This window comes from Mauremys mutica, chromosome 2 (assembly GCF_020497125.1).
Source record: "Mauremys mutica isolate MM-2020 ecotype Southern chromosome 2, ASM2049712v1, whole genome shotgun sequence".
NCBI classification, from domain to species: Eukaryota; Metazoa; Chordata; order Testudines; family Geoemydidae; genus Mauremys; species Mauremys mutica.
The window spans coordinates 254171482-254192492 of NC_059073.1; the positions used below are offsets into that span (position 1 = coordinate 254171482).

At 43.9% G+C, this 21011-nt stretch overlaps 1 protein-coding gene across 4 annotated transcripts in view; it reads right to left on the reverse strand.

Annotated features, from left to right (window-relative positions):
- Positions 1 to 5071: 5071 nt before the first annotated feature.
- LOC123363726 (peroxisomal carnitine O-octanoyltransferase-like) overlaps positions 5072 to 21011 on the reverse strand; it is a 36290-nt gene continuing 20350 nt past the window's right edge. Inside the window, exons 7-17 of one of the 4 annotated variants that reach the window (XM_045005035.1) lie at positions 18780 to 18873; positions 18563 to 18688; positions 17836 to 17937; positions 17078 to 17161; positions 16882 to 16989; positions 16479 to 16609; positions 14906 to 15029; positions 9524 to 9602; positions 8068 to 8161; positions 7782 to 7901; positions 5072 to 7300 (exon numbers count right to left, since the gene is read on the reverse strand). In XM_045005035.1, the coding sequence (XP_044860970.1) occupies positions 7180 to 7300; positions 7782 to 7901; positions 8068 to 8161; positions 9524 to 9602; positions 14906 to 15029; positions 16479 to 16609; positions 16882 to 16989; positions 17078 to 17161; positions 17836 to 17937; positions 18563 to 18688; positions 18780 to 18873 (1183 nt within the window). In that variant the 3' untranslated portion in view covers positions 5072 to 7179. Of the gene's footprint in view, positions 7301 to 7781; positions 7902 to 8067; positions 8162 to 9523; positions 9603 to 14905; positions 15030 to 16478; positions 16610 to 16881; positions 16990 to 17077; positions 17162 to 17835; positions 17938 to 18562; positions 18689 to 18779; positions 18874 to 21011 lie in introns of those variants that run through there. The other 3 variants (XR_006576875.1, XR_006576877.1, XR_006576876.1) reach the window with 3 other exon arrangements.

Sequence of the window (21011 nt, forward strand, 5' to 3'; positions counted from 1 at the left end):
AAAACAACAGGAAATATCTTAATGAAGGGTGAGGCACTAAGATCCTTGGAGATGTTAATCTTGCGTTAAGACACAGTGACCATAAGCATAATGCAAACTTTTCTTCTCTATGCTCAATGGGTACACAACTTCAGTTTTCTAACTGAGAAAAGATTTTTTTTAAACTTCTTTATGGAAAAAAAATAAAAAATCCTACCTTGAAAGAAGGCTAGAAATATCACTTTGGGAACTGTATAAGCTAAAACAGAATAAAGCATTCTTATTCCAGAATAAGTGTGTCCACACGGTGAGTTGTACCAATATAACTCTGATATAATTATACCAATATAAATTTCCCCATGTAGACAAACCCTACATTTTCACTTGTAACCCCTATTTGAGTCATTTTCCCCCTTGTGGTGAAGACAACAGAATTGGTTACACCGTGCAATTCCTGGGACTAAAATAGAAAGAGTTCTGTAGGTCATGCGTCTGGTACAGTAGGAGGGGTGTGGAAACTTTTGCCACCCCCAAAATGCTCTCTGCATAATACACCTGTAGCGAGTCGGTGTGGTTCCCCTCCGGTCCAGCAGAGGGAGCTCCTTGCCAGACGCCCAAGTGGGCTGAGACACCACTTCCTGTCCCCGCCCCCCGGAAGTCAAGGGGCGGGACAGGAAGTATAAAAGGAAGACGCCAGAGCTCAGTCAGGAGCCAGCAGCCGCCGGGAGCAGACGTGCCGGCGGGAGCTCCTGACCGGGAGCCTTCTAGGAACCAAGGCAGCTGCCCAGACTGGCCTCCGCTTCCCCGCGCCCACTACGAGGAGGAGGAGCCGCCCGAGCCGCCCCGTGACAGGTACTGGGACCACCCGCCGGACCGCCCCTGCGCCCCCCCCGAAGAGGAGCCGCCGGGGCTTCCCCGGCCCTGCTTCCCGGAGGAACCGCCGGAGCAGGCCTGGCCGGACTTTCCGGAGGCACTACCAGACCTCCCCCCAAGCCCAGACCCGGAGGAGCCGAGGACCTTTGGCTGGCCCGAACCGAATACAAGTGTGCAGGTAGGCCCCGAGGGGGATATGGAGTGTAGCCCGGGGATAGCCGACCCCTGTCAGGCTACGGACACTGAGGTCCCCATGTCAGTGTGTTGCGGTCAGGACCCCACTGACCAGCGGCCGTGAGAGCCGCTACTAGGGCCCCGGGCTGGAACACAGTGGAGTGGGCGGGCCTGTGTTCCCCCTGCCACCCCACTCGCGGGTGGCAGTTTCCCCCTCACCTTAGCGCTCAGGCACGGAAGCCTGCAATTGACCTTGCTGTTGCTCAGCCCCTGCTCCAGAGGCCTGAGCCTATATTGACTTTGCTGTTGCTCAGCCCCTGCTCCAGAGGCCTGAGCCTATATTGACTTTGCTGTTGCTCAGCCCCTGCTCCAGAGGCCTGAGCCTATATTGACTTTGCTGTTGCTCAGCCCCTGCTCCAGAGGCCTGAGCCTATATTGACTTTGCTGTTGCTCAGCCCCTGCTCCAGAGGCCTGAGCCTATATTGACTTTGCTGTTGCTCAGCCCCTGCTCCAGAGGCCTGAGCCTATATTGACTTTGCTGTTGCTCAGCCCCTGCTCCAGAGGCCTGAGCCTATATTGACTTTGCTGTTGCTCAGCCCCTGCTCCAGAGGCCTGAGCCTATATTGACTTTGCTGTTGCTCAGCCCCTGCTCCAGAGGCCTGAGCCTATATTGACTTTGCTGTTGCTCAGCCCCTGCTCCAGAGGCCTGAGCCTATATTGACTTTGCTGTTGCTCAGCCCCTGCTCCAGAGGCCTGAGCCTATATTGACTTTGCTGTTGCTCAGCCCCTGCTCCAGAGGCCTGAGCCTATATTGACTTTGCTGTTGCTCAGCCCCTGCTCCAGAGGCCTGAGCCTATATTGACTTTGCTGTTGCTCAGCCCCTGCCCCAGAGGCCTGAGCCTATATTGACTTTGCTGTTGCTCAGCCCCTGCCCCAGAGGCCTGAGCCTATATTGACTTTGCTGTTGCTCAGCCCCTGCCCCAGAGGCCTGAGCCTATATTGACTTTGCTGTTGCTCAGCCCCTGCCCCAGAGGCCTGAGCCTATATTGACTTTGCTGTTGCTCAGCCCCTGCCCCAGAGGCCTGAGCCTATATTGACTTTGCTGTTGCTCAGCCCCTGCCCCAGAGGCCTGAGCCTATATTGACTTTGCTGTTGCTCAGCCCCTGCCCCAGAGGCCTGAGCCTATATTGACTTAGCTGTTGCTCAGCCCCTGCTCCAGAGGCCTGAGCCTATATTGACTTTGCTGTTGCTCAGCCCCTGCCCAGAGGCCTGAGCCTATATTGACTTAGCTGTTGCTCAGCCCCTGCTCCAGAGGCCTGGGCTTATATTGACTCCGCTGTAGCCCAGCCCCTGCTCCAGAGGCCGGGGCTTACATTGCCCGTGCTATTGTCCAGCCCCTGCTAGAAGGGTCTGGGCCCAAGGACGGCTGTCCGGCTGCCCGCCCTGACCAAGGGTCGGGGCGTATACTTATTGACTGTGTGCCTTGAGGTCAGCCCCTGCCTGAGGGTCTGAACCCCTGCGACCTTCGCGAGACTGATTGCCGCCCGGCCCTGCTCCAGAGGGCCCGAGGCGTAGGGTTGAGCTAACCCCGGACTCTTGTCGCCCACCTTTAGAGGGGACAAGGAGCGAGTCGGTGTGGTTCCCCTCCGGTCTGCAGGAGGGTTGAGCCCCGACTCGCCAGGTTACAACACCCAACAAGTAATATTTGTTTGCCAGGAAAGACTCAGTGTTTTCAACTCACTCAATTGTATCGCAAATCTCTCAGTATTTGTTCTTGATTTTTAAGGCCCAGCTTCTGCAATCATGCAATTATGTGAAAATTCAGCAGTCATTAAAAAACCTTCTAGCTTCAATGGTTGGGGAGAATAGCTTGAAAATGTGACCAAATGCACCCAAAAGGCTCAGAAACCAGATGACAAAAAAGAACTCACAATATTATTGAAAAATCTCATGAATTATAACGTCATGATCTCAAGATTTTTGGAATTGGCAATACTGAGATGTGGCCCACTGCTGTCAATGCAGGTTTCTTTGTTGTTTTAAAGTGAACTTAGTGCTTGTGAAAGATATCAGCCTGATTTCCTTAGAACAATGGCAATGCAAGCTTTCCATCACTTCTTAAAACTGACCTAGAGGAATCACTGAGGTTTGGTCAGTCGCTGTGCCCTTACAATACTTGGTCACTCTGCCAAGACTGCCAACAAGGGTGCAAGTTGTGATGATGATATTGGTGACATGGACACCTATGCACTAGCAATTGGCCTGAGACAACCACATTAGTTCAAACATGCAGCCAAACATTCATCAATATTAACAACTTTCACTCATTGTCAACACAGGCTAGATTTAAACCAGGAAGCTACACATTCATCCCATTGAGCCGTCCAGCCCCACATTTCTCACTGGTATATTTTAATTAAATTATAAGATATCAGATTAGATACCTCACTTACCGACAGCTGTAAGGGGTTTCTCTGCACTGCACTTTTAACTTATTTGGCAAGTATCTTCTGCTTTGGTAATTGAACAAGTTGTCCAAGAAGCACTGGATAAGCAAGACAAGGTCGCACCTGTATTGTAATAGCTCATCACGTATCCAGAAAGCTGACAAGATAGCAGTAATCCAGAATGGAAGGATTGTAGAAGGAACACATCAGCAACTCTTGGCTGAAAGAGGTGTCTACTATTTTCTACTTCAGTGGTTTTCAAACTTTGTTTTCTGGGGACCCAGCTGAAGAAAATTATTGATGCCCGCGACCCAACGGAGCTGGGGATGAGGGGTTTGGGGTGTGGGAAGGGCTCAGGGCTGTGGCAGAGCGTTGGGGTGCAGGCTGTGGGGTGGGTGTCAGGAAGAAGGGGTACAGGAGGGGGTCTGGGCTGGGGTTGCAGGCTCTGGGGTGGGGATGAGGGGTTTGGGGTGCAGGAAGGGGTTCTGGGTTTGGGTGGGCTCAGGGCTGGGGCAGGGGATTGGGGCATGGGCTTACCTCCAGCAGCACAACCGGGGTGAGAGGCAGGCTTCCCCCAAGTCCTGGCACTGAGGACCATGCTGCGCCCCAGAAGCGGCCAGCAGCAGGTCTGGCTCCTAGGCGGAGGTGCACAAGCAGCTCCGCAAGGCTTTTGCCTGCAGGCACCACTTGCCCCCACCGCCCCCCTCTCTTTCAGCTCCCGTTGGCCGGTGCTCAGGGGCAGCACGCAGATCCCCATGGACCACCTGCTGGCCGCTTCCGCGGCACAGTGTGGTGTCGGAGCAGGTAGGAACTAGCCTGCCTCAGCTGGGCAGCACTGCCGATGGGACTTTTAACATCCCGGTTGGCAATGCTGACCACAGCCACTGGGTCGCTGAGCAAGGCGACCCAGTGCCTTACATGCCACAACCCAGTACTGAGTCACAACCTGAACTTTGAAAAACACTGCTCTAGTTAATGCTCCAGCTGGACCATGAAACATGAATTAAAGGCAGTGCCATATTTCTGAAGTGTGATGGTGCATTTGTTTCAGTATTTTACAAACGACAGTATTACCCATCAATCTTCCCTTTGCTTTCAGAAAAGGCCTGTAAACAAAAGAGGTCCTGTTAAACCCTGGAAAGCCAAGAAACACTGAGCCAAGCATATACCAAAGTCCTCCATTATTTCATAATCTAAACATTTAGGCCTGCAGCTCCAGCCACGAAGAGTTCTGTTACTAGCTCTGTCACTGTTTTAACCTGTTGTCACAAACTGGCCCTGTTTCCCTCTGGATGGACACAAGTTTGTTGTGAATGGATCCCACTCCTAAATCCCATGTACTTCTAAGCCCCCCTGGGTTGGGTAGTGACTGATCACTGTTCCCAGCTCTGGATCGCTCAGGCACACTGCCTGGTACAGACCTTGTACAGGTCACTCTTCCTGGGCAGAGGGACAGCAATCTGGCCACCTAAACCTCAGAACCAATGCCCCACCTCTCCCAAGCCCCCTGTTGCCTTCTCTGAGTGCTCTGGTTTTCTAGTTATGCCCTTCAGGGACAACCTGGCAGCAAAGCAATGAACACAGGCTTAGCAAAGGAATTCTTAACCACAACCACTTTATTCTTAAAGCACAAGCAAATTACAGATCCATGGAAATCAACAAACAGCCCTGAATGCAATCCCCCTGGTCCAATCTCACCCTGTCTGGGAGTCCTGGTTCTGGTCAGTGTCCTCAAGCAGATACTCTCCTGCTGTCACTCTCTCCAGCAAGTTCTGCTTACAGGTGCCAATGGTATGGTCCTCTGTTAGCAAAGCAGCCACCTTTTCAAAATAGTCTCTATACCATTTCTATGCATGTGTTTTGGCTGATGAAGTTCCCAGCTTCATTCCCCACTCCTCCCCCAACTTGTGTAGATAGTCAATGGCCTTGCTAGTAAAAACCCATTTTTCCAGAAGGAAAAAGTAATTCAACATTGATGGCTCGCACTGTTTACCCTTTTGAGGTGTCCCAAAACCTAGCATGACCACAGAATGTCCTTATCTTGTCAAGATTAGATTGGTTTTCAACACCACCTGGATTTCTTAACCCAATATGGAGGTTACAATACACTAACAGTTGCAGTAAAGGTTACAATCACAAAATTGATTCACAAAACATGAAGTGTACAATTTGGCCAGAATAAACACTCAATCTGTTACACCTAGTATTCTAGCAATTGTAGTGACTGCGTGCACACAGCACATGGGTATGAACATATCACGGTGGTCTAACGAATAGGGCACTGAACTGCAAGTAAGAAGGACTTGGGTTCTGCTCCTGCCTGATTGTTGATCTGCTGTATAAACTTTGGCAAGTCATACACCTCTCTTTCTACTCAAACATTTTGTCTGTTTTGATTAACTCCTCAGAGCAGGGATAGTCTCTTCTTATGTTTATTTTAGAGCACTTAGAAAAGTTGGCTATTAAAGAGTAAGTTAGTGTCAAGGTTAACTAAAGTGATGCTAACTGCACCATTGTAACATGGTAACTACCACAATGAGGTTTTGATCTCAGTGAGAATTCTAGTTGCTCTACTGTAATAGAAACAATAATAATTCCTGACTTCTCCAGGGGCCCCAATACCTCCAGAAGGGCAAACAGTGGGGATTTTAGAATCTGTGTTAAGTCAGTTTCATCATCTGGACACAATAAATTCCCCTTTTGGAAAGTTTGGTTGCTATGCATCAAGCAGTATAGATATAAACCAATCAACCAACATGAAACAAACTTTTTGGATTGTTTTATTTCTAAGAAGAAATTACAAAGTTTATCAAGCAAAAGTCTTCTTTAAAATCCAAAAAGAGCTTAAAATCCTGAGAGTTTTATCAGACTATACTTAGTGCCAGCTTTAAATTTGCACTTAATTTCTGTTAAGCAGCAGTGATATTTGTAGTTATTTCATCACAAGTATGTCATCCTTTGGAAACTTGCAAGTAGCCATCCTAGTTTCGTCTCTTTATTTTGAAAAGGAACCATCTTGAATTTAAAAGTATTTTTCAAACTATAGTGACCTCAGCCTTCACCTGAGAAACTAGTCTCTATTCACAAATAAGCTCTTGATTTGAAATCATCCCAATGGTGAAAATGGAAGACAGCTAATAATAAAAATCATATATAACTTGAAGAGTCTGTTATTCTAATATTTCTCCTTGATTCTTTCACAAATGAAAAATCATAAAAACTGTCACCAATGTCCATTGCGATAGCACCATAATGTATTAGCACTGGAATGGTTACTCTGAACTACAGAATAAGTGCACTGTAGAAATAAACTTCACCGGATTATCACGTACTCTATCAGCTACCATTAGGAAGGTTATAAAAACAAGCCATCACAAATTCTCCAGTTTCCAAAAATCACGATAGTCTGATACAATTGCATTGTTGAGGCATAGTTTAATATTGCATAATTCTTCGCTGATCATTTGCCATAGTTTGCATTGTTGGTGCAAATGGATATATTATTCTTAAAAGAAACTTGCATTGCTGCTGCAGTAAATCTCTTAAAATGGACAGGTTTTGCATTAGTTCTGCTTAACGTCTATGCTGAAGTATCATTAAGTGTTTTACATAGAGTTTAACGCTCTTCGTGACAAGCATTTCATTTAGCAAGTGCCAGACACAATAATGCACAATATGTGAAGGCACAGTAACGTCACTATCAACTCTACAGATGGGCTGTGGCCATTAGTTGTATCATGTCCTGAAGAGACTGGAACAAGTTCTTACACAGCATTTCTGCATCGGTCTCTGGGCATGATTTCCAGGCAGTGCAGGTCACAACAATTCTATCAGTATAAAGGTTAACTAGTTATTTTAGATCATGAACTTTAAGCGCATCCCCACACAAACTATAAAATTATTCGCTGAAATTTTGAAACATGGGTGTCTAAATTGGGCACCTAAATAACATTGTCTTGATTTTCAAAGAAGCTAAACATCCAGAGCTCCCATTTACTTCAGTAGGACATGTAGGTGCTCAGCAATTCTGAAAATCAGGCCCCTGTAGTTTAGATGCTGAGATGGATTTAGGTACCTAACTTTAGTCACTTACATTTGAACATGTTGTCCATATCTTCCTTTACTGCAACTAGCTTTAAGATTCTGGATATTCTCTCTCTTTCTCTCCTATTAGCTGTGAACTTCCTTTACCTTCGTGACATTGATACAATCGGGCAACGTAAAAATGGGGAAGAAGCTCAGATAAAAGCTTTACACAGTTTTCTTCGGAGTGATGCCAGGCCCAAGAAGGTGAGAAAATACCCTTACCTGTCATCTCTGATTCTATAGAAAACGCCATAGCCATGATGTATCATGGGGACTGCAGCTCCACCAATTTTAGTGTAGCCAACCAGGCTAGTGGAAAGCACAAAATTTCCACCTCCCCCACTGTGAAGTAAAAAAAGCAAATTGTTTGATTTAAATTAGTATTAAAAAGTGGAGCTAAGAAATACAAAATTATTGGGATCAAGAGATTGGCAAGCTGAAGGCAAATGTGATAAACCCATCAACATCCAGAGGTTTGACTTGCATATAGGACAAGACTAATAATTACCTTCTAGTGAATGCAGGGTCTGTGAAGAGTTCTGGCACAGGGAGTCCTTCCTCTTTTGCTATGAGTAGGAGACCCAGAAAATGACGGTCAAATCCTGTCAAACAAACAAGAAACCTCATAACTGAGAGAAATATCTAGTTCTTCCTGGTCTGGACAATGGGAATTTCAAATGCTGGACCCAGAACAGATCATGGGAGAGCCCTAAAAAGAAAGAGGGATCCAGACTGCAGCACCCTGAAGCCATCTCCGAAATGTGGTGTCCAAAGAGGCCTTTGCATTCAGCCTACAATGGAGATAAAAATACAGTTTACCTCATTACTAGCCCCCTCCAGCTCCAGTGAGAAACATCTCTCCTTTCACGCTAGGTGGCAACCAGCACCGTCTGGGAATGGGCCCAAATGATCGAGGGCACAGACATGCCTTTCTTCACATGATATGTTCTGACACTCCCTTCATCCATCTAGCAATGGATGTTTTGAAGGCCAGAGCATTCTAGTTGAGTTCATCATATAGATGGAAAAGACTCTCAAGATCCCGCAAGCTTGGCTACTGAAAGGCTGTATCTAGAAAGGATGAGATTTCAGACTAGGCAAAAACTATTGTGCTGCACACACCCCAGAAATCTACTCTGGGCTCCTGCTAGGTCTGGGTGGCTTTTCAGCACGGGTGCGTGGCTGAGGAAACTAAAAATTTTTGCTGCTGAGCATGCAGCCACTTAAGCTAACCAGTAGGAAATGCTGAGGAGAGGGGTGTTGCCCAAGCCCTGCCCCTTAAAGTAAGTTAGGTGCCTAGCCTCAGGCCAGCACCATCAGCTCCTCCTCTTCTATATTTTGTGTGGGGCTTGAGATGGTAGGCATGCTCTAAGGTGGCCTCTGAGCCTGCCAACCAGATGAGGCCATGAGCTAGGCCGGGGGCACAGCTAGTTTGAGCATTCTGCTGGGGCTTAGGTGCTGAGCAGGCTAATAGCATCAGGATTTAGGCAGTGTGTGAATGCCCAGCAGTGGATTTTTAGGCACTCAGAAGAGTTTACTGCAGAACTTAGGCACTTACAGGGTTAGGCAGCAGCTGAGCTGGGTTTTGAGGATCTAAATCTTGGACTTAGGCACCTATGTGGCAGTTAGATGCTTAAGTCCCCTTGTGGATCTAGCCCCAGGGGACTGGAATTAAACGTCCATGGTTAGGACCCTAGCTCCCACTCTCCTCTACCCTCACTCCCTCCTCCCTCCCATGCACCTTCCCCCCTGCAGGACAAAGAGAGGCAACACATAAGCTAGAAGGAAATGCCAAGGGGTATAAAAAGGCAGGGCTCCCAGCAGAAATTCGTAATATTTCGGTTCCCCTGGGTGGTCTTACATTACTCAGACTGACCTAGTAAGAAGCCGGAGAAATCATATTAGCACAAAGTAAAACTCCTTTTTCAGGCACAAGAGAAAATTAGTCGTTAGAAAGAAAATACCTTTTCCATTCTCGCACTCTTTCATCATCTTGTTGTGCTTTGCAAATGCCTTTAGCATCTGTTGCTGCCGTTTATGAGACTGTGTTAAATAAGAAAAACAAAACCAATCCAGTTGAATATTACAACAGACACAGATAAGCAAGTTCCTTCCTTCCACAAGCTTCAGAGCTTAAGAAGAGACGAAAATTTAGGAGCATGGAAAAGTTACATGTGTGCCTTATGTCTCATTTTTTAATTCCTGTGATTTATTTATTTTTCCTGAACCCTGTTTTTTGCACAGGAGCTCTTGATAATTTGTTTCCTAGGTCTTAGCCAGTCACCATCTGTGCAGAACAGTTTTCTAAACCTTAAGCCCCTTCTCTTCCCCCCCCGCCCCACTAATGACAGAAACTGAAGGAATTGAAAATGGTCACTTTAAACTAAAGAGATTAGATACAATGGCTTTCCTACACTAGCACCAACTTTTAGAAATACATCAGACAGTAGCGCACATGACTGCATTTCACAGACATGGAACTGCATGTGGAAATCACAAAAGTGAAAAGAGAAAGCCAAACGGAAATAGCGAAGCGTCTCACTTCATTGCTCTTAAATTAAACATGCATAGCAACTAGATGCACAAGGAGGGCTTAAGCACCAAAGTGTCAGTTAGGCAGCTATGTCCAATATACGGCTACCACTGGCATTCACAAAACCACTGTTCAGCTGCAGCCTAATCCTATAAGCATCTAAGTTTCCATCACTAAAGTCCTTAGATAGAGGGGCAGCCTGGCCAAACCTGAACAGTGCTGTGACCATGTGCCAGGCTGCACTGCATAGAGAGGTACCGGGCCCAACCCAAGTTGCCACTGCGGGGGAGTGCTTGGTCTCCAAACCCCTTGCAACGGTAATTTTTTTTGAAAGGGTGGGGAGGCCTCAGTTTCAGATTTTGGCTTGGGCCCCGAGAACCTCTGTATGGCCCTGACTATGCATTCCCTTGCTTATATCGCCTGGGCTCAGAGACCACCTTATAGCACAACTACTGTAGCCGTCCCCGCACAAAATGACAATGATGGTGCCCCTCCCCCACCCCCAATATCCCATAGTTAGAGTACTCATCCAGCACATGGGAAACCTGGGTTCAAATCCCAACTCTGCCTAATTCAGAGCAGGGACTTGAACCCAGTTCTCCCACATGAGTGCCCTAATCACTGAGCAATGGGGTAGTCTGGGGTGGTCTCTCCCAATTTCTGCTGTTGAAGCTGTTCTACTATCATTGGACCTGAGAGCCAGAATGATTCTACAGCCTGGTGGTTTCACGTTTCAGTCCCTCCTCCACTGAATATTTAGGTCTTTCATACAAAGTGGAATAGCTTCAACAGGAGAGAGCAATAGCCCAGTGCTAGGGGCACTCACTTAGGAGATAGGAAAACTGGGTTCAAGTCAGGCACAGCAGAGATCCAAAGCCACAATCCAAATCCACATCCTGGTGAATGCTTTAACCACTGGGCCTGGGGGAAGAGGGGCACCACCTCTGTTCTTCAGAAAGGGCTGACCTAGCCTATGTGCCTAACTCCAGGAGAGGGTTCATGTCTGTGAATCCCAAGCACAGATTGGTACCCAACTCCTTTGAGGAGCGATGTATAGGCCCCAGCCCTCTCCTCAGCATTTCCTACTGGCTTGCTTATGCAGTGCTCAGCTCAGCATGATAGCATCTGTGAATCACTTTTTCTCCTCACACACTGTAGAGGGAGCCTGGGCGCCTAATTTGGAGTTTGGAGCATTGAAGTGCTCTAGTCCCCCTTGTGAATCTAGCCCAGAGGTGAGACACTGAAAAGAGTTGCCATAAAGCCGAGTGCAACAGATTGAAAGGGAAGCAGATTGATCTTTTAAATGGATGAACACTAGGGAAGCTCTGAGCTTTATTACGTTATTAAAGATTCTCAGATAGACTGGCTCACTGCTAGGTCCCAACTCGATCTGCCTGGGCAAAGCTCTATCAACTTCAATGGAGGATCAGATTGCAGGATCCAGGCCTAAGCTGTTGTAATTAACCATGAGTAAATACAGAAATATAATAAAATACCGGGGGCAAAAGACAACAGCATTAGTAGAAAGGATGTACTGAAAGAAGAACAGAGAGGAGTAAGAACAAATAGCTAGAGATTTAAAAAAGTATACTATCAAATTATATCAGAGGACAGAAAAATAAGAGAACAATAAGCCTATTAACATGATAGCAAAGCAAGGATAACTTGGTTATTGAAAAATAATGACTTATTTGCATCAACAGAATATTGGCAATGCATCCATAAGAATGGCCATACTGGGTCAGACCAATGGTCCATCTAGCCCAGTACCCTGTCTTCCGACAGTGGCCAATGCCAGGTGCTTCAGACGGAATGAAAAGAACATGCAGTCAAGTGATCCATCCTCTGTCGTCCACTTCCAGCTACTTGCAAACAGAGGCTAGGAACATTCAGAGCATGTGGTTGCATCCCTGCCCATCCTGGCTAATAGCCATTGATGGACCTATCCTCCAGGAACTTATCTAGTTTCATAGGTTGACTGTACATTGTTTGAAGAAGTACTTCCTTTTGTTTATTTTAAATCTGCTGATTGATGTACTTGTGAGTATTAATGAGGAAAGACTGGAAAAAACTGAGTTTATTTAAACAATGGAAACAGCTATATAGCCATCATGTAAAATGAGGGGGCTACTTTTGTGGATGATAAGAAATTAGGGGTAAGTCAAGAAGCTGGAACTGTTCAGTTACCTTTAGAAAGTCTTTTCATACAAGACAGGTGCCATGTAACTGGAAAACAGTTCATGTATAGCTCAAATGTAAGAGAGGGTTCTAGGAAAGAGGCTGAAAATGACAGAGCCGTACACTTAACTATATAAAGAAAAGCTAGAAATTACACTTTAAAAATGCATTTGGAAAAGTACAGTTCAGAAGTGAAACAGCACGGATTTGTGAGAGGAGAATAACTTCAGAATAATCTAATTACTTTTCTAACAACTGTTGGTTTAGACAGATGAGAAAAATGAGGGTCAGTATACCAGGACTTTCTGAAAGCTTTTGACAATGCGATGGGGTGAGCAATTGCAAAAACACTGTAAATGCTGTTTGACTAGTGATAAGTACCCCAACTTCAATTCTCTGGTCTTTACTTGCTCTCCCCAGTGCAGAACTGCCATTTGTAAGAACTTTTCCCCCAGCATGCATTTTTTGAAGCTGGCCCTTTAAATTTGGCAGAGGCAATCAGCTGTAGTCCTGACAGGGTTAGTTTGCAAATGGCTGCTGCAGCTTTCTGTTATTCAGTTGGTAAGTACGTGTTATTTTTTATCCCCAATTTTTCTTTCCTATTGCACTCTCTCATGGGGTTGGATAATAAGTGTAAGGGTAGAGTTAAGCCAGCCAGTCTCTCTCAGGGTCAGGAAGGACTTTTTCATTGATCATGCTCTCTCCTTCCTCTAGCTAGCTATAGGTTTATTTGCCAATTAGTGTTGTTACCCACCATCATGGTTTTAAAAGTATAAGAGTTTTGTGATTATGTTTAACCATAGATTTTAGAGAGAGATAAGTCCTACTAGTTAGTCTATTCTCCTGGCAATGTAAGCACAAATATAGGTTACAGATGGCATGGTTGTCAGCAAACTGCTCCAAACACTAAGCCCAAGATCTGTCTCTGCTCTGACACTACATTCCATTTATTTATTTATGAAGCCCCTTTGACCAAAAATGGTGGATAATGGTAACAGGACACAAACTGAAATGGTCAATAACTGATGGATTCTTAGCAACAACAAACTATTAAGCTTACAAGAAGAATGAGGGGGGTTTTGATAGCTGCTTTCAACTACCTGAAAGGGGGTTCCAAAGAGGAGGAATCAAGACTGTTCTCAGTGGTAGCAGATGACAGAACAAGGAGTAATGGTTTCAAGTTACAGTGGGGGAGGTTTAGGTTGGATATTAGGAAAAACTTTTTCACTAGGAGTGTGATGAAGCACTGGAATGGGTTACCTAGGGAGGTGGTGGAATCTCCTTCCTTAGAAGTTTTTAAGGTCAGGCTTGACAAAGCCCTGGCTGGGATGATTTAGTTGGGGATTGGTCCTGCTTTGAGTAGGGGGTTGGACTGATGACCTCCTGAGGTCCCTTCCAACCCTGATATTCTATGAGTCTATGATTCTAAGGAAAGAAAAAGAAGTGATGAGATAGTAAGGCTCTGTTTTTGCAAAGCTCTTAAGCACATGCTTAACTTTTAAGCACCTATTCAAATGCATTCTATTCAGCAAAGCAGATAAGCATGTGCTTGAAGTTCATCAGAAGCAACAGCATTCAGAAACGGAAGAGAGAGCAGTTGAGATGAAATTTAAAATGATGAAGGGAATCAGAAAAATGGAGAGGAAGAGAGATCCCAAGGGATCAGTGCTAGAAACATAAAAGTTCCATATTAATTGGCTGTATGAGTCTGACTGTAAGAAGATAAATGAAGACAGCAAACGGAAAAGCAGGGAGGAAGATAAGAAAACAAAGGGAAGTCAGATTTGAGTGATGGTATTAAATGTCAGTTTTAAAGCAGCAGCACAAATGAATAAGAAGCCAATGAAGTGAAGAGGAGAGAAGAAATAAGAATAGTAAAGCAAAGCATCAAACAGATGTGGTTTGGTGGCACAGTGCCGTGTAAGCCCAGTATCCAAGATGAAGAACATGAAGAAGCTTTGGATTTTCTCTAAGAAGATATGTAAACATATCTTGCAAGATCCTTTCCCTTTCCTTTCATCTCCTCAGGCTCTCAGACAGGCGCAGAGGGAGAAGCAGAGGAAGAAACTTTCAGTAGCAGCCAGCGCCTGGGGAGAGAGAGAAGCAGGTTCTGCTGATAAGCTAAATCTTTTGAAGCTTGGGTAGGGGAGGTGGGGGAAACAGAAGAGAGGTCAGCTCCCCAGCTCAAGTATTCAGGAGATGAAAGACCCTTAAACTCTGGAATCAGTCTTGCTGCCAGCAACTTCCCCATGCAGATTTCACACATACAGACGAGCATGTGCAGCTCCCAGACTCCATGCCTCATTGCGATAAGTATGCCATTGGCACAGCACTGACCACACTTAATTGGGAGGGGTGAGGTGCATGTGTGGGGAGTGTATGACATAAAGCAGAGTTAAAAACAAAAATAGAATTTAAATAAAAAAGGAGAGTGGGGTCATATACTGCACTTCACCTAAGAGAGCAAAATTCTGAGAGCCAGCCCTGGTGGTCACATACCCGCTTGAATTAACTAGCTGAAGATGACTTCTTCTCCAGTTACTGACACAATTAATGGCATATTCTCTTATCTAAAGTAGATGAGATGGCAGGTCTTTTCAATACATTACAGCTAAAGCAGATTTTCAATACTTACACTGCAAGATGGATCCAGCATGGATTTGCACCACTCCACTGCTTCCACCGTACATGGTCTCATAGTCTCAGTGCGTCCGTGGTAGAAACGTCTCGTCATAGCAGTTTCATAACAGCAGCCTGGGCTAAGAAGGAAAATTAGGACAAAGTGTCTCACTACAAAGATAAATCTTTTCTCCTCTCTAAAGGAAAAATGTCATATAAAAAATATTCTGTCCCATTACACTCAATTACAAGCAAGAGTAAGCCACTCATTTTCTTTTAAGTGTCTGAAATGTAATACAGATTACTCAATGATAAAGTTTTCAAGAGGCAAGTTAGGACTAAGAAAATTCAGATGCCATTATAAAGTCATAAAAAAATCTGGACTCTTTCATGAGCTGCTTTTTGCAAATGCTAAGGCTTCTATATCCTTATGTAGGTGAGTAGAAAGTAAGCAAGCTTCAATTTCCTATGTATTCTTCCATGAAGGATAAAGGAGAGAAGGCATCTGCCCCACACAAGACCCACAGACTGGGGGAATCCACTAGTAACAGGGGGCATCTACAAACAAGTTTAAGAAGGGCCCTTACCCAGATTGTTTTTGTTAGGCAATTAATATAACCCAGTGTTCAATGATCTGTGCAAGGAATGTGGCCTTTTTGCAGACGACACCCTCAGGCAACTATTTGCCAGCTCTGTGATGACTCATATTTAAAATATTTTAAATACTAACAGATGGTAGTAAAGGCAGGGGAAAAGGAGGGATGTATCTTTTTGTTATGCTGTTATAACTTTTACAGGTAGCCTTTGTTGGTGATGTGGACAGGATGACAACAATGAGTCTGCTAAGGCTTTTTACAAGGTTGGGATATTGGAAGAGAGAGATTTATCACCACCGAATAATGTTTAATTATAGATTACAGCTGAGACTTTCATCTACACCTGGGCCAGATCCCCTTATATAATAATGAGCAATTAGTGAGGTATGCTGTGTTGGTCGCAGGATATTAGAGACACAAGGTGGGTGAGGTAATAGCTTTTACTGGACTAACTTCTCTCTTGGTGAGAGAGACAAGTTTTTGAGCTTACACAGACCTGAAGAAGAGTTATGTGAGTTAAAAAACTATGTGGGTTAAAAAACTCGTCTCTCTCACCAGTAGAAGTTGGTCCAATAAAAGATGTTACTTCACCCACACTGTCTCTCAGTTAGTGAGGTAATATAGATCCTTGTGGGCCAAGTCCTTGCCTTATCATTTAACCAGTACAGCCCATGTGTACGTTTTATGGAATGTTAATAAAGTTCTGGCTGGCTGCCCTTCATCTTACAGTACCTGTAGTATAGCACCTACCACACTGTGACATAAAGGACTTGCTCCTGCACCTTTTGAAGTCAATGGCAGAAGTCCTGCTGACTTCAGTGGCAGAGGATAAGGTCCTGTATAACTAAATAAAACATTATGACATATTTCGTCATTCTTCTATGACTGCAGCAAAATATAAAATGGAATGCAAAGCCCTTTGTATTTGCCCAGATTTGTCAGTTTGTTCAACTATACATTTCATTGCTAGCCTGGGTAATAAACTTTTCTTACTGTCCATGAAGTTTATAATAGGCCAGCTGGAGGCCAAGCTGAACAAATGTATCAGGATGAAGTCCCTTCTTCTTGGTCAGTGCTTTGCCAAAGGATGTAAAGGCATAATTCACTAGCTGCAAGTCAGATACCTGACAAATAAAGAATTTGTTACCATAGGAGAATTCAGCAACTTCTCTAATCACAACCTGCTTCAGTTCAAATGTAATGAACTGTGCATTCACCTCACAAAACAATGGATCAGGTTTACCCTGATGTAACTCCTCTGGCTTCAGTGGAGCTACCTCAGGATTGAATCTGTCCCAGTGGTCTTTGTTCTCTGGCCTGGAGCGAGGCCAGCTACTAACGTTTAGAAAAAATGAAAGCCTCAGTGATCACTAAGAAAGTGATAGAGAAACTTCACCTGCTGAGAATACCGTTCTTTAGCACGTTCAATGTCATTTAGCATGTTCTGGTTCAACGTGAAAACAAGTTCTTCTGGCCAAGGGATGTCTCGCACTTTATCTGACCCCTGTTTTGTTTTTTAAATAAAAAAGGAATCAATATCTGTAAGAGAGGAAATGCTAATTCATAAGGATGGAAACTTAATGGATACATACCTTCCACCTTCCTTCACTTTCAATAATCTTCTGATCAATATAAGAGCACAGGACTACCAAAGCCATGGCATCACAAGGAGAATGCTAGAACACACGAGACAATATACCATGATGGTTGCATAGCTAAAAGTTGATCAAGCCTCCTTATTTCCATCCCCATTCCTTCTTAATTATGCTGAAGGTTTTCCTGTGTTGTGCAGAATTCATTAGGAGATTACACTTCTAGCCCTTCTACCTGTACAGACAGAGCCCCATACAGCATTTATCTACTCTCTTGTTAGCTCTGCAGCCAGGTAGACAGGCAAAATATGGCACCAAGATGAGGCACAGATCTGGGCAGAAACAATGTCTTCCTATGTGAGAGAGCAGTGCTTAGCATGTTTTGGGCACTACTGTGATACAAGCAAATAATAAACCTACTAACTTACATTTTTTTTTTGCATGATATTCCCCTTCTCTTTGAACTCCCTATTGATCAAATGCAAGAAACTCCCTCATTAAAATATTTCTGAAAGTAAAATTTAGACTTCTAAATCTTTTTAGTCAACACATACACTGCATAATCTCCCCTTTAGAAATGTACAGCACCTATCCTGGGATGTTTGCCAGATAAGGTGCCCTATATGTGAAAATGCACTAAAAGAAAAACAAGTTTAAACCTGTAAAAAAAAAAAAAAAATTCCATTGTGGAAGGGGAAAAACTGACAAAGGAGCCCACTGTAAATATGCTAGGAAAAAGGGAATCATATTTTACTTACATCACAGTTTGAACCAAATGTCCCATTGGAAAATAGTATGCAGTTGTAGGATTTGTCTCCCCAGCGTATGGTTGGATCTCCTATTAGAGCCAATTTGGTGATCTAAATCAAGAATTAATATCATGGGGGTTAGAAATATCCGAATGTGCGCCAGAGTCCTGTCACATTACACTGGAAATTTTTGGATACTTTTTTAATGAGTACCACCCTCCGCACTCGAAAGCAGCTATGACTTACTGCACTGGACAAGACAAAGTCCCTGCCCTACGGAGCTTTTAGATGAGCCATGACTAAGGCGGCTGTCTGCATGACAGCAGACATGCCAAAAATGCAACAAATATATCCATCTGAAGAAAAACCATCTATACAAGCCTGGTGTTTGGTGTTTAAAAATAAAAGGACAGATTCTGGTGGTCAGAAATTCAGGGGGGTGCAGAGGGGTGAGGGTAAATTTACACCACATTTACACCTCCAAGATCCTAGATGTGGTAGGCATTGGTCCAGTCCTGGTCATCAACAGGAGGCAATGAATCATGGCCAGGCCCATTTTCCTATGCTAGGGAGGCCAGGACACAATGGTGTAAGACCTGTTAGATTGCTAAGGGAATCTTCAGGCAGATGGTTAAGCTGCCTTTCCAGAATATTTTATACAAACAAATCACATATACACTGAGACACAAAAGTTGGTTAAAATGAGGAGTAACATTATTTTTAAATCTGTAACTACCGGAGTATAATCCTCAGGGGTTCCATGGGGACTGGAATCATCCAGGGAGATCACAAACAAACTGCTCTGAATTTTTTCCAGTAGACATAAGTTCTTTGGATCGAGATTAGTTAAATATTCACGTGTCTAGAAGACAATGAAAAAGTGGTTAAATAATTGAAATGTTGCAAATCCAGTCAATCAACATTTTTCTGAAAGATCACTGAAATTTTCCAACCTCTGCCCATTGGGTTCTCTCCTCACTTGTTAAAGCCGCCAGCCCTGGTCCATCAGGTTCATTATGGCACCTCTTTTGGATGTAAGCAAGTTGCCTTTAAGAAGATTTTTTTAAATTAGTAAAATAGAATGAAGACAGAGACGGGATTAAAATTGTTCACTTTAGTAGGCCAGTAGTCTGGTTAATATTTCTTATTCCATATCTAATCATCAGATTAAGTGAACTTTCAAGAAGTGTATCAATTCTGCTCAGGACACATGACCTTTTTAATCCGTGTCTGCACTGGGGATTTGCCCTGATTTCAGCCTCTGGGGACTGCTGCACCAATGCAAACCCATAGTTTAGACAAAGAAAACCACCACTTGCACTAGTGACACTTAACTCAGTTTCAAACATGGGACACCTTTATAGTGCAAGTCACACTTTCCATTTCCACACTGGGAATTTCCACAGGTACAGTTATATCAGTGACTACCAACAATGACTGAAATAAGGGCAAATCTCCAATCCACACAAGGCCTGAGAATCATAGGAGGGAATCATACTCCATCCCACCCAGCTGAGATTGTATTATGCACCAAATCTTAAACAATGTAAGAACGTTTCTCTTCTTAACCTTTACTTGCACCAGCACTTCCAAAAACTTCATTCAAAGCTTTGTACTCTGACAGTTTTACCTGTAAACGTGACTCTGTACATACTGTACTTGGTGTTCTCTGTCTACCTTGTTACCCCTTTTAAAAAACCTCTCTCTGAATTAAACATTAGTACTAATCAGAATTTAAACAACATTCATACAGATGTATTCATATATAGCAAGCGAGGCAAACCAGATAGACCACCCTCAAAATCAGGTTACCAGTAAAGCAGAACTGCAATACTCGTAGGTAGCATCAGGTTTTTGTGCATCATGAATTAATTTGTGTCTGGCATTTCTTGTTAGAAAATTGTTTGATTTCTGTTTGTTCGCTTCTTTGGTGTTTGCCTGATCCACCACAACTCTCAGTAAGTTGTTCCAATAGCTAATTACCCTCACTACTAAACATTTGTGCCTTATTTCAAGTCTGACTTTGCCTAGCTTTAGCTTGCAGCCATTTGTCTCTAGACTGAATTGACCATTATCAATTGTTTGTTCTACATGTAGGTACTTATAGTCTGTGATCAAAGTCCCACTTCAACCTTCTCTTTGTTAAACTAAATAGATTGAGCTCTTGGAATCTACCCATGTAAGGTTTTCCAATCTTTTAATCATTCTTGTGTCTCTTTACTGAACCCTCTCCAATTTATCATCTACATCCCTTTTGAATTGTGGACTCCAGAACTGGACACAGTATTCCAGCAGCAGTTGGACCAATGCCAAATACAGAGGTAATATAATCTCCCTATTCAGCATTTCCGTTTGTACATCCAAAGATCATATTAACCCTTTTGGCAACAGCATCACACCGGCAGCTCATATCCAACTGATTATCCACTGTGACTCCCAAGTTTTTTCATAGTCACAGGTTTCAGAGTAGCAGCCTTGTTAGTCTGTATCAGCAAAAAGAACAGGAGTACTTGTGGCACCTTAGAGACTAACAAATTTATTTAAGCATAAGCTTTCATGGGCTAAAACCCACTTTATTGGATGCATAGAATGGAACATACAGTAAGAAGATATTTATACATACAGAGAACATGAAAAGGTGGAAGTACCCATACCAACTGTAAAAAGCTAATTAATTAAGAGAAGCTATTATCAGCAGGGGAGAAAAACTTTTGAAGTGATCATCAAGATGGCCCATTTTGGACAGTTGACACCAAGGTGTGAGGATACTTTAACATGGGGAAATAGATTCAATTACTGTAATGACCGAGCCATTCCCAGTCTCTGTTCAAACCTAAGTTGGTGGTATCTAGTTTGCACATTAATTTCCCCATGTTAAAATATCCTCACACCTTCGTGTCAACTGTCCAAAATGGGCCATCTTGATTATCACTTCAAAAGTTTTTCTCCCCTGCTGATAATAGCTTCTCTTAATTAATTAGCCTCTTACAGTTGGTATGGGTACTTTCACCTTTTCATGTTCTCTGTGTGTATATATATATATCTATATATATATCTCCCTACTGTATTTTCCACTGCATGCATCCGATGAAGTTGGCTGTAGCCCACGAAAGCTTATGCTCAAATAAATTTGTTAGTCTCTAAGCTGCCACAAGTACTCTTGTCCTTTTTTCATAGTCACAGAG